This window comes from Astatotilapia calliptera, chromosome 8, assembly GCF_964374335.1.
Source record: "Astatotilapia calliptera chromosome 8, fAstCal68.1, whole genome shotgun sequence".
Taxonomy (NCBI): domain Eukaryota; kingdom Metazoa; phylum Chordata; class Actinopteri; order Cichliformes; family Cichlidae; genus Astatotilapia; species Astatotilapia calliptera.
The window spans coordinates 24387088-24405199 of record NC_137429.1 but is presented as its reverse complement, the minus strand read 5'-3'; the positions used below and the strand labels follow the sequence as shown (position 1 = coordinate 24405199).

The 18112-nt window shown below is 41.9% G+C and overlaps 2 protein-coding genes across 2 annotated transcripts in view; one reads left to right on the top strand and one right to left on the bottom strand.

Annotated features, from left to right (window-relative positions):
* Window positions 1-3462: 3462 nt before the first annotated feature.
* Window positions 3463-5401, bottom strand: cox19 (cytochrome c oxidase assembly factor COX19). The gene is made up of 3 exons (XM_026177326.2): window positions 5169-5401; window positions 3855-3966; window positions 3463-3771 (listed from the first exon to the last, which is right to left on the bottom strand). The coding sequence occupies exons 1-3, from the start codon at window positions 5248-5250 to the stop codon at window positions 3678-3680; spliced, it is 288 nt and encodes a 95-aa protein (XP_026033111.2). The 5' UTR covers window positions 5251-5401; the 3' UTR covers window positions 3463-3677.
* Window positions 5402-5541: 140 nt separating this feature from the next.
* The window catches only part of LOC113027659 (arf-GAP with dual PH domain-containing protein 1-like), a 37045-nt gene continuing 24474 nt past the window's right edge, over window positions 5542-18112 (top strand). The window contains exon 1 of the mRNA XM_026177323.2: window positions 5542-7012. Coding sequence (XP_026033108.1) covers window positions 6922-7012 — 91 coding nt within the window. The 5' untranslated portion in view covers window positions 5542-6921. The remainder of the gene's footprint in view (window positions 7013-18112) is intronic.

Genomic DNA, 18112 nt, shown 5'->3' with positions numbered 1-18112 from the left:
GAAGAGAGACAGAGGTTAACAACAGATATGATTCAATGCAGAGAGGTCTGTCTATTTGAGACAAAGCCTGTCTGATCTAGGTCTATCAGCTCCGGGATAATTGATTCCAGTCTCTTAGCTAATATTGAAGCAAATAATTTATAGTCCACGTTAAGGATAGAGATTGGCCTATACGAGCTGCATTCTTTTTTATCTTTGCCGTCTTTTGGGATAACTGCTTTTCTCTGAGATTGTGGGGCTACTCCTGTTCTTAGTGTATGATTAAAGCAATTAAGCAGCACTGGTGTTAGTTGCGTCCTAAATGCTTTATACCATTCGGACGGATAACCGTCTGTGCCCGGTGCCTTATTCGCCTTCAGCCTGGAAATGGCTGATGTAGATGTCTTCATTTTTATTTCAAAAAATGATTCTCTAGCGGTGGTCCTCGGCCCAGCTGTGGTTAAAGGTGTGGCGCTTGCCGTTTTCGCAGTTGGTTCTGGCCCTCTTATTTGATGTCGCAAAGATGCTTTCAACTGGCTTCCTCTTAATTGGCAAGATGGAATTTTGTCTGTTTGACCTGCTCCCCTCAGGCAGGAGGCTCCGGTCCATTCGCACCAGAACCTCTCGCCACAAGAACAGTTTCTTCCCCTCTGCTGTTGGACACATGAACAATAACCGTATGACTGTTCCCACCACTAACACATGACCCTACGCTGTGTTCACTGCATCATTCCATGTTTGGCACTGATCACCACCTGCACTCATGTATATATCATGTATATATCTATCTACTTAGCACTTTTAATTCGTATTTTTATTTTCATGTCTATTTAAGCGTAATTTATGACAGGCGATTTAAGTAACTCATCACAGCAGCTGCACTTTACAGTCTCTAAGCTATATTTTCCTTGTTTTGTTCTGTCACTCAAGACCAAATAAAAGACAAAACTGGGGGAAAAGCCCTGATTGTAATTATGCACTGCGCTCAAAGCATGCGACTTGTTTGACAGTAAAACGCTTGCGTGTCGTGGAAAATGGGGATTGTGAAATGTGCCCAAAGTTGACAAAAGCAGAAGTGTCATATATAATGCCATACAACACGCGCAGCAGTAAAGTTTGTTCCTCAACCATCATCCCACGTATGTCATCACAGCTGCCAAAAACAACACTGCTGTCAGCTTGAGAGGGAAGAAAGCTGCTGAGCAACAACAAACTCACAAACTCACCGTGGAGTGTGTAGATATTTAGCTCTGATTTGTGATGCTCATGGCTGTTCTTTCTCAGTGCATTTACTATCAAAAGCTAAATTCAAGCCAACTATGCACTGATGTATTCTTCTACTGATGAATAACACTAGGCTGCCCACACTTACATTTGATACAATATGGACACTTTTTACACTTTTTGTGAACGGTACAGCTTTGACCCCCCAAAACTAAAACTTTTTTCAGAGCACTTTTATGATCTTTTGATGCGATGCAGTGACTTTGAGCGTCTCATTTTAAAAGTTGTTCACAATAGATTCACGTTATTAGTCAGTTCTGGGTCCAAATTAATAACATTCACAGCCACCGTTGAACCACCGTTCATCTGCTTCAGATCATTGCTAAGCTTGACACTTCTTCTTTTCTCCTCCAGTTTCCCTAAATTTTTTTGAGAACACTCTTCCATGCCAATATATGGCAGGTTTTTAAATATCACACTCGTGTTGCTCTTTGGGAATCACCTTATTGGTGCAAAAAATATTTACGTTTTTGCCTGTCAAACTGTGTTTTCTTGCATTTTTCAAAGGTTTAGCTAAAGAAATGGGAACAAATTATGTTGCTATGGGTACCAAGGTGCCTAAACTTACTTAGGTGTTACACATAAAAACAACAGTGGCTCAGGTGCCTCCTTTATGCTCGAATGATTCATGGGTCAGTGCTGAGTGGCTTAACAGAGAAAAAAACAGCAAAAAAAAGTTTTAAAATGTTGTAAATTGCACGTAATTCCATGAAGTGATGTTTTATATTACAGCACATTAAAGAAATACTGCTACTAAAAGATTACAGATGCATTGGTGCAAGTTGAAATGTTTACTTTAAAGATGGCTTTTTGAACGTGTTCATAAGTAAGCAAGTATTAGAACAACTAATCTCTGCAAAGACTTGAATTCTGCACCATGTTCGTTAACTTAATCTTAATCACTTTAAATTCTGAATTATTTTACAGAAGCCACAATTGTTTTTGTTAAACAACCTGCAGCCAATGGCATCCAACAGTCCAAATAATATATGCTGTAATTCTTACTTGTTTCTACAGATCTGTGTTTGGCCATCAACGCCACCATCACCCCTTCTCCCTTCACACTTACTTGTGTTGTTTCCCAGCGATGTCACAACACAGCGTTACCTGTGGTTAAATGGACCTTTCTACCAGCGGGCACGGATCAACCAGAAGACGAACTCCTCATCGCCCGTGTCAATATGAGGAAGGAGCGTTTCTATGGCCAAAGATGAAGCTGACAGTGGTGAAACAGGGGAAGATCTTTGAGCTGGTTATCTTGAACGTGTCCGAGGGGGACCGGGGGCTCTACATGTGCCGGGTGCAGGAGTTTAAAAAGCATCAGGCTCGCTGGAAAGCTTCATCCAACTACACTGCTGCTACTGAGCTCAGAGGTGAGGGCTTGGTTTGCTATCTTGGAGCTTCCCTGTAGTTATAGTTACTGTTTGAGATTTGATAATTTATAAGTGATTTACAAACCACCATATTAGAATCGGATCCATTGACTGAGTCAATACATATGGAAGGTGAGTATCAGAAGGTGAGTAACAGCCAGGTGCTGCTAATCAAATCAAACTGATTATCAGTAAGAGTGAGAAGCAAAGTCTTTGCTTGTCTGGAGCATTCAGGTGTGCGTCAGAGATATCAGCAGTGATCTTACAGAAACAACTATCGCTGCTTCTCTACCTCGAAAGAGTTATAAAGTAATTTCCAAACAATTTGACATCCAGATCTACAGCGACAGCATTTAAGACCGCTGCCTGTCTTCCCAGAGGTGGATGTCCTGAGAAATTCCCGAGATCAGGCGATACGATGCTCAGAGAAACGATGAAAAACCATATACACTACAGGCCTCGGTTAGTGTTTTAAAAGTTAAACTTCATGACAGTGCAGTTCAGTTAAAAAGACTGAACAAGAATGTTTTGTTTGGAAGGATTTCCAGGAGAACGACTTTTCTCTGACATGGACGAATCATTCGTTTTGGTCATTTCATGGGACAGTATCAAAAATACTTAACAATAAACACTCTTAAATGCCAAACAGGCACATTTGGTTTGAATTCCACCATACAGGATTTGAGAAGATCCAGGGAGCCTTTAAATTTCATAAAGGTTGTGTTCGAGAAACATAAGAGTAGTCGATTTTTGATAAGCGGGTTTGTTTTTGAACTGTTCAGAGAATGTCACTGCTGCAACTGTGTCAAAGGCTCCAAAATAAAAGTTTAGATAAAAAAGATTTATTGACAAGCAAAACAGCATCTCTATATATTACATAAAGTCATCTTATGTACAAAATTAATTTGTATTGACTGAAAACACACAGTCCTCGTGCTGGAGCTGCATGTTCAGAGTCTTTGCAGTCATCCTTGTCAGCTCACGGTCACAGCACTTTATTCTATGCTTCTGCACTTTGGAAACAGCAGATGTGGAGTCAAATCAGGATTTGTTGTCTTTGCCTGCTTGGCTGGGGGGAGGATCCATCAGGTCCTTAAATCCCAGTTTCTCCAGAGGCTCCTTGGTCATCAGCTGACTGAAAACAAAAAATAAAACCAAGACGATTATACACATTACCTTTGTCGATTCACTAGGTAACATTTTCATTGGCTTTCTTACTGGTCCATTCGGCACTCCAGGTAGTCTTTGGACTGCAGTCGGCACATGGAGTTGTCATAGTTGTTCTCTCTGAGACATTTCATGAACTTTTCTTTGAAGGCTTTGCACTCTCCTGGAAAAACAAAAGGACAAAATCAGGACTTGTGCATTTGTATGGTCATCTGTAACCCCCAGTAATAAAACTGTTTCTTCCGAGCCACACAACGCTAGTGCTTAAGGGGAACATTAAAGAATCAGGAGCCCACAGGTTGTCATCAACTTTCAGCCCCGATAAGGCGGCCCATCACGATCATCAGTCAGGATTTACAGAAGAAGCTGACATCCAGCACAAGTTATCGAGAACAATGGCCAACAACATAATGCACATATTTGATTTTTAATTGCCATTAAAAGTCTTTGAAAGTTATGACACGCTAATGAGGGTTCTTCTGTAGATCATACACGCAGAAAAAAAAATCATGTTAATAAAAACAGAATCAGTGAAGTTTGTATGAAACACAACATTTGTGCTACTGCCAAAACTTTCTGTCCATGACTGTGTATCATGATACTTTTCTAGCTTTTTAAGTGAAGGGCTGCTGCCAACATATTGCTTGAAGGTTCTGTGCAGTTTATATAGAGCAGGACAGACATTTGTGTTTTCAAATGAAAGGGAAAAAAATCAAACAGCAGGTGAGGCGTTGTCCTACAAAGTTTCCTGTTGTTTGTGAGCGAGTTGTTTTACATACACTCATCATGCGCATGAATGGTCATTTTGAGCTTTCATAATTTCTTTAAAGTGCAACCAAGGTGCAACTTGCTAACGAACATTTAACCAAATAGTGCGGGTGTACATATATGAGCCTGTGTTGATTAAAGAAAATAATTTCAAACTTGTGCACCCAATTATAGTTTTGAAAACCATGAAAGATGTGTGGTGGTCAATCTTCATTTTCATTAAATGTCTCTTATTTTAATAAAGCAAACTGATCAGAAGTTTAATGTAGTTAATAACATTTATAACTGGTATAAATATAACGCAGAGCAGCACATCATACATGTTTGTGTAAACGCTATTTTCATTACAGTCTGTCCTTCAGACCTTCTGTCCTAATAGCAATAGCATCAAGCATCGCTGTAAACGTCCATGTACCAATCCTGCTAAAAGGCAGCTGGCTTAGACAAAGGTCTATGAGTGCATTGCACTTATTTAAAACATTTCTAAATATTTATAGCATACACTGTCACAGTTATTATTAATTCTGTCGCTGTTGTGTCTGCGGTGAGGGGAACGAGAGTTATTTAACGGGGCAGACAGGCTCAGCTGGAGCTTACCGAAATGGTCCAGAGGGAACGAGCCTTTGTCCGGAGGCCGAGGTTTAAAAGTCTTCGACCCGAAATTCATAGCGGTAGACATTTTCTCTCAGTTCACAGAGGGCCGTCTCAAAATGTTTTGACATAAACAACAGCCTCTCCGTTTGACCCTGCTGTCGCGCAAGTATGACGTTTTATTTTGAGGGCTCGGCAGACAGACATTAGTAATCGATTGATGCTATCGTAAACTGTCCGCACTTTCGTGAAAGAATAAGAGCTGATATTAATTAAACCCATATATGGGTTTAATTTTGGTCTTAATAAATGTGTAACTTATTTTTTTCCGTGGCATTAACAACCAGTCTGCTAAAAATGACCATGTAATGCACAATAGCAAACGGATACTATAGGACTACAGGGGGAAAGCACAGTGATCAGAATTTCCCCTCATTACAAACAAATGACTTTGGATACTTTGCAAAATAAAGTTCTCATGAAAACTAAAAAACAGTTTCATAATTCAAAATAATATAACGGACTAAAAAAGAAACTCTAACTGTACACTGAATCTGATAGAACCGATTCATACTGTTCTCTTAGATACTGTAAGAAATTGAAAATCATAACTGCTGGTTGAAAATATTATTTAAAAATGATTTGATGCAACATCAAAAACGATTGCCTCAGGCAGCTGCCGACAGACGGTGATGAGGAACAGGAAGAGAAACTGTCACGGACGACCAAGCCCCTACATGGGATGACAGACAGAGGAACTGACTGACATTAGGAAATCCTACTGGTTAGAAGCCGACAGCGCAGAGGCTCCGATGATGGCAACACAAACACAGGCCCCAAGTGCCAGATCCATAGAAGTAAGCGTTTACCACAACCAACAGGACCCAAGCTGCAGACTGTGCAAGGCTGCCCCAGAGACTATCCAACACATGGCAGGCAACAGGATGTAAGATGCAAGCTGGGTCTGTGTGCAAGAACATCTGTGCTGCATATACCCTAAAAGTCCCCAAGTCCTGCTGGGAGACACCAACAAAGGTGGTTAAGAGAAACAGGCCAAATGCGCTGTGGTGTGAGTTGTGTTAAATGTGGTAATCGCAGCAGACAGCAACATCAGGAAGAAGGAGCAGGAGAAAATAGTAAATTACCAGCGGCTGAAGGAACATCTGGAACAGATGTGGAAGTCCAAAGCGATCCCAGTGGTAATCAGGGGTCTCCATCCAGGAGAGTGCAACCTCGGAAACAACCTGCAACCTTCCCTCAGATGGGAGATATATGTTAATATGTATTTATTAATAGTAGGCACACTTATTCACCTCTCCGTTTCTGCGTGTGCATTCAGAGCACGTTCATGTTATCAGTTTCATTTAAATGACATTTTTGCACGAGCGCAGGATCCGACTCCACTGGATTCTTTAAACGTGCAGCTTCACCTAGCTCACCGCTGGATGTCTCACTTTTCTAAGATATAAGGCTGAAGGGAAAGCAGGCAGACAGAGGAGGGGAGGAGGCGGCGATGGTAACGTGTGGGCTTGATTATTATGCAGCCAAAGAGCCTGGGTAATAGAGCTATCAGTGAGAGGCAGAAAGAGCTCTCGGCGCGGATCGCTCAGTTTCCTTTTCTCTCTCTGCTCTCTTATCCTCGGGCACAGCTCGGATCGGAGGTGGCAGGTGACCAGTCTGTCTGTCTGCTGGACCCCAGCGGCGGATGTTCTTGGGCACCTTCTTCCCACCGCGGTGAGGCTGGACGGATAAACTCACCATGGCGCTGGAAGCGGAGGGGAACAAGCTGCAGCTGCAGGACGTGCTGGCGAGACCGGGCAACGACAAGTGCGCGGACTGCGGCAATCCAGGTAAGGCAAACCTTCCCCCCTCCACCCCGTCCACCAGCCCCGTTACTGAAAACCCGGCGCCCGGTGGAGTCAGCGCATCCAGCTGCCGGTGCGCGTGTGCCTTTCGAGCCGCTGTACACCAGCAGGGGGTACATGAGCCAACTGGCACTTCAGAACCGCACAAGTCTGAGCGAGTCTGATGACAAAGGCCCGCAGATACCCGAGGACAAAGTAGACCAAAGTAGGCCTGACAGTGGACTCTGGACTTATAAGTCTGAGCCATAAACCAATTAAACTGTGTGAAGACATGCCAATTCTGCTCCTCACTCCGTGTGTGTGTGTGTGGTTTTGTGTTATTACAGTCTACACTGTCAGCAACCTCCATAAAGCTCAGTTATTACTTGTGTGTGAGTGGTTTTGCTTTACATGTTCCTGACTGTGTGTCCACCCTATTCCTGTGCAGCTATTTATGTTCATTTTTCACTGTCTTCATCCCCCCCCCACCCAGATCCTCTCTTCATCATCCTTTCAGTACACCCCTCCTTCCTCGTTGCTCAAATGGCAGTAAACCAGTGAGTGGCCAGTCGAGGCTCCAGTACGGGCCGAACGCCCAGTGCTTGGAGCCGAGCCTGCCCGGGACGCCTGTTCCTTGGCCCCGGTTACGGCTCCTCTGAGGACTGGCTGTAGCAGAGCAGCATTGTTTGTTTTTTTTACATTTTATTTATTTATTTATTTATTTGAGCCAAAGGCACTTTTGCAAGACAAGATAGCTTTGTCTGAGGGGTAGACACTTAAAGAGGGATTTCATTGTGATTGTAGCAAGGTGGAAAGGTTGTTATTTTTTGTGGTTGATGCAGCTTTTAATTAGCAGAAGCATTTTTCTTTTATTTTCCTTTTTTTTATTATCAGCAACCTACATAACAACAGTTCAGCCTTTTGTCAGTTTATAACAGCTTTTACACAATGGTTAAAGTGAGATTTGGCAGGGCGGGGGGAACACTGAAATCCGGTGTAGTGGTGCAGCAGGGAACAACGACTCACCTCAAAATAACTCAGAGATTGATTTGTACCGTTAGCTCCAGTGGGCTTGTGTCTTAGCAGACAGCTTGACTCCAAAACCATGACTACTTAATATTATCTCTATGTGTGTATGGATACCTCAGACTGCCCTCCACCTGGCCAATATCTATCTATCTATCTATCTATCTATCTATCTATCTATCTATCTATCTATCTATCTATCTATCCATCTATCCATCTATCCATCCATCCATCCATCCATCCAATTCACGGTTGCAAAGGGGCTGGAGTCTATCCTAGCGACCACAGGAGGAGAGGCAGGGTACACCCAGGTTGCCAGCCTGACACAGGCCTAACACAGAGAGACAGACAATACATTCACACTCACATTCACACATCTCTGTAATTTAGAATCACCAATTAACCCAACCTTGAGTCCAAACCCATGACTTGATATAATATAAGTTTGCACATGGATACCTCAACCAACCCTCCACCAGCCCAAATAAAGTCAATTAAAATTAGCCACAGTGTTGCAGAGCCACATCCACAAGAAGAGGTTTTGGTACATATCCGCTGAAAGCTAACAAAGTGTGAAATTATCACTTGAAATTAAGTTTATGGTAGTTAGCAAGGCATCACTGTTATTTTCGTTATACTTTTCGTCAATGACCCTAGTTTTTTAACCTTAATTAGAGTTATAAAAATTGATTAGTATGAACAATAGGCTCAGTAGATATCTTACTAAGGAGTTTACAAATGAGTCCCATTGGTGTGCTGGGTTTAGTGGAAAATTGTGGATATTTGTGGCATTCAGAAGATGCATCCTAGCTGACCCCTGTGAGACCCCAGCCATACGTGAATGCTATTAAAACATATGGGATGGTTGTTCAGTAGAATAGAGTAGAAAAGAGAGTAGAATACTGATGGGCAGTAGTCATTAGCTTCATTGTTAATTAGTAAATGTTAGCATACTTGAGGAAAGAAAGTACTTTATAAGTGTTACTTATGCTGGAAGCCAATTCTCCAAGCTGAAATTAAAATGAAACCTGATCTGTTATGTGTCTAAAAGACATCCTTGTCAAGTATGCTGTCTTCTTTAAGATGATGAACATGGTAAAGGTTATAGACGGTTAGCATTAGCATTGTTTCTGTGAGCGTGTGGCTGTGCTAGCATAAGCATTTATTTGCAAACCTGTACAGACTCACAGGCCAGCTAGCATGACTACAAGCTGTTTGGGGAAAGCTGGCACAATGATTTACACTGATCAAGCGTTATTTGTCTCTTGGGATGTCGTTTTTGATGATTTGTTCACTGTTCTGCAACAGTTCACTATGCCTCAGGGAAAGATTGGCATTGAATGTTCCCGAGCTAAAACTGTTAAGCAGTTTTCCCTGGCAAGTACACCACTTTCACCTTTGCAATGATTGCACAATAGAATCTCGCCTCTGAAGAGCAGTTGATGTTCTGTTCTGTGTGGCAGTGCCAATTGTATCCAGGATGTAATACAACAGCTTAGGGGAAGGAGCTGGAAAATCTGATCCGCCAAGTCGTATACACTCGCTTTCCTCGAGGTGATGAAATTTCCTTCAGCATGCGTGCTATAGTTTAGTTGAATCCAACTGCTTTGTTTCCTAATTACTGTGCTTCTTTCATAAAATTTCACAAGAGTACAAGCAGCACAGATGAAACCCCCACCAGTACCACTTCCCCTGTTGGCAGGAACCAGGAATCCCCAGGCTAATAATTCACATCTCATCAAGATATGAATTTTTGATGCTGGTTTTGGTGGTTCAATTATGAGATGGTTTCAATATAGAGAAAAACAGACAAATCCGCTCAATAGACAAAAGAGAAAGGAAAAAAACATCATTGTGGCTGTTAAGTAGAATATAACAGATACCGTACAAAGAGGTAAGTACAAAATGGGAAATAGTTTTTTCATATTTAGTGAAGCAAACATTTGATTTTCCTTAAACGAGTGCCATCTATCCTTGTTCTGCTTATCCAGTTCTGGCTTGTGGGAGAACTGGATCCCAGGTATCGAAGGGCGAGAGGTGGGGTACACCCTGCACTCGTATATCCAATCTAAAACCTGGAAAGAATCCACACAAGCATGGTGAGAACAAGCTTGTTCGTTCAGGCCACAGGCTGATTTCGAACCCAGTAACCTTCTCCCTGTACTCAGAATTTTCTTACTCATTTTACACATCAGTCACTGACTAAGAAACAGAGCAACATTGCACACTTCCCAGGTAGAAACTTGTCATCGACAAGGTGGATCTGCCCTAAAGCAGCGGTGCCCAAACCCGGGCCACAGACCAGTACCAGTCTGTGAGTCATTTGGTACCAGGCCGCGAGAGTTGATGCTCGGGTGTGAAATCTATGGTTTTCTGGGTTTTCTATTTTTTTTAATCATTTTTATTGTTAACTCGGTTTCCCTGGGTCTTTTCCCATGTGTTATGAATCTTTTTTTTTTTTTTTTTAAATTTTTGTTGTATTTATCTGCAACACCTTAAAGGCCGGGCCGTGAAAATATTGTCGGACATAAACCGGTCCATGGTGCAAAAAAGGTTGGGGGCCGCTGCCCTAAAGGATGCTCTACTTTATCCCCCTCTTTTGCTTTAATAGGGCCACAGTTTACAAAATGAACAACATGCTGTGTTCAGTGAGAAATGAAACTAGCGATTGAGGCCATAAACTCATCAGAAGACTGTTTGGTCATTTCATAGATTGAGGGAACATAAGGGTCATTTTTCACAGGCCTATATAAAAAATGCACTTATTTTATCTCCCAGGAGATGCCGGCAGCATGTCCCTCAATTAATCTTGTATAATGGCCATTCCCAGATGTTGCAGTTCACACAGTTCTTCTCCTAGTTGACTTAGTGGGAGTACAGACATTTAAATTTGTTTGAAATCTGATTGCATTAATCACAGTGGTGCATTTGTTAAAGAGTCTGTATGCATAAATTTAAGACCAGACCAGAAACCAAGACAAGCGACTGTTAAGTGGGTGTGAGGGCTTTCAGCTAGTTTACAAGTAAACATTTACACTCTGAAAAGGTCTTCTCCAGAAATATATCGCTTTCTGCAATGACTCACACGATAATTCAAATGGGATTAGGAAATAAGAAAAGCATGCATTGTGCTAGACAAAATTATTTTGGAGTCTAGTCCACTCGCCGTCGTGTGGTTGTCTGGCTCTCGCCTTTTCTCGATTTCACACCTACAGCTAATTTAGAATCACAAATTAACCTTAAGCAGATCTTCGGTGTGTGGGAGGAAACCCGTGCAGAAGCACTCCAAACAGAAAGATCTTTCTTGGTGAAGAATGAAATATGTCAGAAAAAAGACAGTTTCTAGCTTTACTTTGCTATAAAGGTGACAGGTTAGCCTGCTTTTCCTGAAAGATGAGGTCCTCTATTTTCCCTGCTACGCGACATCGCATGAAATCCTTCTATTGTTCGTGAATTTGCAGACTTACAAAGTAAAACACATCGCAGCATCAGCAGTGACCTGCCTGTCCTTCCTCACCCGTGTCTTATCGTCCCATCTCAGATACAGCATTCATTAAGCAGGCAGAAAGCTTGCTGGAATTGGGCTGAAAACACGCATGGCTTGTGGATGTTTTTGTAATGCTTAGTCATTCTTACTTTGCCCTTCCTTACCTTTGCGTTTCTTCCCCTATCTTCACTCTGCTGGTGCGCTTTGATGAGACCGCTGAGAGGCTGAGCTGGGCGCTTGTACTGCGGGGTTTCTCTGTAGCTCAGCAGCACTGTGGTTCTGCCCTCTGCTGAGGACACACAAATGATTTTTTTGCCTCCAGAGAGAAGCCTCAGCAATCCTTTTAGGTGTGCAGAAGGTGTTTATAGAACAGCAAATCAGCAGGTCCAAGATGAGATATAACGAGGTTTAGGTTCCTTTTGCAGTACCACTCATTGCTTTCTGGGGGTTTTTTAGGTTTGAAACGTCTGAAAGCGGCCGGCCTGGGTTCAAGTCCGAGTCAGAAATAAATAATAAATAATCAGAATACAAGTTGACACTCATCTAAGTCGAGTTTGCTATTGCAAACAGACTCACTGTAGACGGTTTGCTTTCAGCATAGACAAACAAACATAGATTGATCGTAACGTGTTGACCATCAGCACCACCACTCACAGTTGGTTGACGAATGCAAAAAAATGTGATGAAATGGGCAACCATCAATTTTTTTAAGTCACAAGGAGGTTACGGTCCCTATTTTACGCCAGTCAGTAATACAGTTTAGGATCACATGGACTTTAATTTTAAGGTGTTTTGAGCATTTTTTTATGATCTGACATCGGACGAAATCCTGAACAAATGTTTTTACGTCATCCTTTGCAGTCTGCTTTCTCAAGAGCAGCAGGAGGTTCTCCACTTCTAATGTACTCTCGCTACATGAAATTGTTTGATTTCAGCAAAGGTTGTCATTCGGTTAGAGTGTGCAGTAGGCTGGATGCATGAAGAGCACTTGCTTCAGGGTAATTCTCAGTTACCTGCTCTATTCACAGTTTGCTCAATAATACATTCTAACTTAGCTCTAAGCAGCAGGCAGGTTAAAGACTGTTACATCTCCATTCCAGCTCAAGTTCTGTGTTCTTGCTTACAGTTCTGCTGGGTAATACTGACAAAAAGCCTGAGAGAATATTTACAAAGTTCTCTTAACCATCTGTGCCAAGTATGGCCTGGAAGCCCCGAGGTCAAAATGGGAGACGTCCCCTAGGGTGGTCAAGAATAACCGAGCTAAGATCTTGTGGGACTTCCAGATAAAGTGGTGGTGGCTAACCAACCGGACATAGTTGTCGTAGACAAACAGAAGAAGACGACCGTAGTGATAGATGTAGTGATACCGAATGATGGCAACTTCAGGAAGAAGGAACATGAGAAGCTGGAGGAGTACTAAGGGCTGGGAGAAAAGCTTGAGAAGATGTGGAGGGTGAAGGTAACAGTGGTCCCAGTGGTAATCGGAGCACTCGGTGCAGTGACCTCCAAGCTAGGCGAGTGGCTCCGGCAGATCCCAGGAACAACATCGGAGATTTCTGTCTAGAAGAGCACAGTCCTAGGAACAGCTAAGATACTGCGCAGGACCCTCAAGCTCCTGGCCTCTGGTAGAGGACCCGAGCTTAATGGATAAAGACCGCCCACAGGGGCGAGAGGGGAATTTTTTAGATATATAAAATTGTATAATGCTTGACTTGTGTATATATAAGTCAAGCATCTGTTTAGCAACATGAAGCTCACTGTAAATATAGAATATAAACTTCTTTAATGTGGAATCAGGCACTAATGATAAAATGTATCAGTATCTTTAGACCTTTCTGTTTCTTAGACTATGGTCTGTTTGCCTTGCTGTAGGCTCGATTTAGTAAAGTTACAGTCTTTTTCTGTCATCCAGCAGGCAACCGACTGAAATAATACAGCATTCTAATAAATATGGCAGCACAAAGCCTTGATACATAATAAGAAGCAGTTTAAAATCAGTACAAAAATAGATGAGTAGATTGTTCTGGATTCTTCTGGAAATGAAATACACCTTTTTGAAATTGTCTGAACTGGTCTTTCTGGTGTTTAACATTAAGGTGTTATTGATTAGATCACCAAAGGAGAGCATGTTGAAAATGAACAAAACAGTGGGTGGTATATGAAATCAAACAGAGCATTTGATTCAAGGAAGTTGAGGTCAACCCACACTCTTAATTTTCCAAGACTCTAGTGACCTCATAACAACAAGCCCACGTAACACACACACACACACACACACAAAAACATATACACATACAACTGCTTAGTGTACTTTTTTCAGACGTTTCATTGTCAAGGATTTCACCAAGTCTCCTTTTTAGGGAGTTTCAGGGAGACAGAACGCTAATTCCTCTTTATTGGAACTACACACCAGCCTTTAGGGATACAGGACAAAAAAATTCCTTGAAGTATTTTATGTTCTAGAAAGCTGTTTGACCCAATGATTATGAGGTAACTGTAGAAATATTGTATTAACATGACAAAGTAACCTTTCAGGAAGGTGTGCTTGCATGAATTAGCCAACAAAGCTCAGCAGGATTGTTCTGAAACAAATATTTTGCTATTTATTTATTAGCTATACATTTAGCTATTCTACTAAATATAGGGGTTGACATAGTGACATCATCATTATCAAAATACTGAGCCACTTGCGTAAAGTGGCTCAGTATTAATGCTCCTTTTAAGCTATGATTTTGTATACTTGGGCCAATGAGCCCAAAATCAGCTTTAATTCTAAGATAAAGCGGTGTGGCCTAGTACTTCTATCTTTATACCTTATGTTATAGTAAGGTTATAACTAAAAGCTACATAGTTTGTTTGGTCCTTCCATAAAAATGTCTACTGTATGGGCATCAACCATCACCCATTGGTTTTGGATTGCTGTGGGCAATGTTTGAAGGCGTCCAGTATATCTGTGAGATACCCCAAGAGTTCATTTTCTGTGCACCAATCATTACTGTTGATAGCTGGTAAAAGAGAAATTGCCCTCAGTTTTAGAACCAGTGGCATTTCAGCAAATGCATTTCCTCCTTTGTTTGTACTCGTGTACTCAGAATAGAAGTTGGGGGGGAGTGGAATTTACCAAGCATGTCCAAGTGACCTTAAAATGAAAGGAACACAGTGCAGTGATACTTGCTTCTAGAACAGACTTTAGCATTGGATAAGATCTATTAGTAAAAAAAAATGTCCTCAAGTTAAGAACATGAAAAGCAAAGAAAAGTAATGAGGTAGTAATCCATCAATAACAAAGATGGAGTATTTTTTGTGAAACAATTACTTTAAACAAACCCGTGTTTTGGACTTGAGAGTTAGCCCTCTATTTAAGTGAACCACGCTACACACAGTGACCACACTAGCCCACAGTGGCTCAAGGAAAATTATGATACTTACCCAACAGTCATAGCCTTAAAATCTATCCCCATGGCAGCAGGTAAGAAACACGAATCAATGATTTGGGAACAGCAAATTCAATGGATTCAATGGGCAATATTTGTATTTGCAGAGACATTTCCTCTGGAACGTCTGTCTTTTTAAAATGAAAAACCCCTGAGAGAAATGAAAGCATGTTGTGGTGTCTGTTCTTGGGTTTTTTTTTAACCAACACACTGGGTCATAACCTCAGATGGCCCTACTTTCTAGCTATTAATCTCCAACACAATGCCACTTCTGACAGGCATGTGTATGAGACATACTGTACAAATGACTCTGCTGCAGATGCATGAAAGTGCTTGCAGATGCTCACAGTCACAGGCCGCCACTGTAAGAATATAAATGCCCCTCACCCATTCATTCATCCTCTGTCCAAAGCTCCGGTGTCTCCCTAAGAGGTGAGCCCAATAAGATCTCCTGCAAAGCTTTTTGTCTCCTCTCTCTGAACAGTTGCTCAGAGATGCAACACAGTACTGCTGCATTTAAAGAAAAAACCATGTCTCAAACAGCATATGCACTGTAAGGAAAAAAAAGTCACACTACATCAGGAATTTTCCACCTCCTGCTCACTACGACTGTGCATCTGTTGTTCACAGCTATCCTGTTGAGAAACATCACTCATGTACATGTAGAGGAAAAAGCCCTCTGCGTATGTGCATGTGTAGTTGTGTGTGTGTGTGGTTTTGTGTGTGTTTGTGTGTTGTTAGTCAGTCATGCGGCCACAGTAATCTCCCTGAGTGCCGCCTGTTTCTCTGTAAGGCCTGACTCAGACAGAGATGACCTCACCACCGAATGGCAGGTTGTATGTTTTCATGTCAGCAGGGGTTGGTTTGGTGTGAGTGTGTGTGTGTGCGTGTGTGTGTGTTTGTGTGGGTGCCTGTGAGTTTTTATATTGTTGTTGCGAAGACCTAAAAAGGAAGAGGTTTGATTCCCTTACATTAAAGCGCTGCTGCTTGAAGCTTCATTGCACTCCAGAATGATTAAAGGATGACTTGACGTTTATAAAAGCATCACCTGCTTGTCATGGGTTAAAAGAGATGAAATGGAGGAAGATTATCGCAGATGCCAGCTAGCGCTCTCGGGGGAACTCACATCATCCCTCTGTTTGCTTTTTCCAGTCCTCCAAACCCTCATCTCTGTTCTCCGCTTCCATCCAGATCTCTAAACCTTTCCGCTTCAGCCTTGAAACGACAGAGATGCAGAAATGGTGTTGGGTTTTGGGTTGGTTTTTTTTGCCTCCTTCAACCTTTCGTTCCCCTGCCTCTCATATGATTCCCTTGAGTATTACACACTGCTGTCACTGTGTGTGCATGTGTGTGTGTCTGTGGTGCGCCACGCTGAGGGCCTCTTTATTTAAGAAATAGCAGCTGCACAGAGAGTGAGATACAGAGAGAAAGACTTTTGAATGTTGCTCAGTAAGGGCACCCTCAGTACTTTCAGTCGCTTGTAGCTGTGCACATGCAGGTTAGGATGTGCATATGTTCTGTAGCACAGTATACACACACATGCATATGCATCCATTAGCAACATCTTAATCCATAAATGCCACACCTGCACACTAACATTAGCCAATATAATCACCTTTGAACTTATAAAATATATTTTGTTTTCGTTAATACTGCATACTGATAGCACAGACTGTATATAAAAGATGGAAATAACTGGCTCTGACTAAAAAAATGTTCATGGACTTGTTATTCACATGTTTGTCTCAATAAGCTCGCCCTGCTTGACTGTTTACTTACAATATAGTACAATGTACAGTAACTGGCTCGATGGAAGAAGACTACGGTGGTCCAGAGAGGTCAAATAGATTGCAACTTAAGTAGCAAATAGAAAAATGCTGCAAGAGCACACAAATAACAACAGAAAAAGAAAAAATAATGGCACAGACCAAGTGACAGAAACCAAAACGTTAAGGATTTCCCTCAGACACACTTAAAGTGGTCTTAGTGCTGTGTCAGGCCCATCCATCCATCCATTCACTTATCCTTTTCTTCAGGGTTTTGGGGGGGCGCTGGAGCCTATCCCAGCTCTCATAGGGCGAGAGGCAGGGTACGCCCTGGACAGGCTGACAGTCTGTCACTGGGCTCACACACAGAGACCGAAAACCATTCGCACCTATGGGCAATTTAGATTGATTGTTCATCTGAACAATAGACTGGACTGGACTCATAACTCAGACGCCCTCTACAGGAAAGGGCAGAGCAGGCTGTACCTGCTGCGGAGACTCAGGTCGTTTGGAGTGGAGGGCCCACTCCTGAAGACCTTCTATGACTCTGTTGTGGCTTCTGCTATCTTTTATGGTGTGGTCTGCTGTATTTGTATTCTATTTTTATCTTATTGTATATTTATTTTATTTTATTCTACTGTATATAGTATTTTATTTTATTCTATTCTGTACAGTTGTGTACTGTATTTATTCTTATTGTATTCTAATTTTTGCCTCATAACTTTTGCACTGTCCACTCCTGCTGTGACAAAACAAATTTCCCACGTGTGGGACTAATAAAGGTTATCTTATCTTATCTTATCAATTAACCTATCCCCACTAATTGCATGTTTTCGGACTGTGGGAGGAAGCCAGAGTAGCCGGAGAGAACATGCAAACTCCACACAAAAAGACCCCGGCCTGATGCTGGAATTGAACTTTCTTTTCGTAAATGATGCTTCCTTTACTTCCCATCCCTTCGCTATTCTCCCTTAGTTTTTGTCAGTAATCAGCCTAAAAGTTGAGATAGTTGAGTATTCAGTGGAAAAAAAAAACACCAAATGCACACTGCCATGTCTACAGCTAAAAATACCAAACTTTCAGCTGAGAAACTGGAACCAGAAAGACGATCACTTCCAAGTAACTAACTGTGGCTGCCAGGATTGCTTGTCATTTAGTCTTACCAGTCAGCTAACTTGAATTGTGATTCTTTGCATTTGCTACCCACCAATCAGCCCATCTGTGGTATTCACATGTGTGATCCTCTTTGTTTCTCTTTCTCATATTCTAACATTCAGTTTCTCACTTTGCTCTGTCTTCCTCTTTCCGTTGCACATCACGCCTCTTGACTTTGAACACTTCATCAGCATGGGCAGACTCAGCCTGTGTGTGATACAGTGACTCACATGCACCC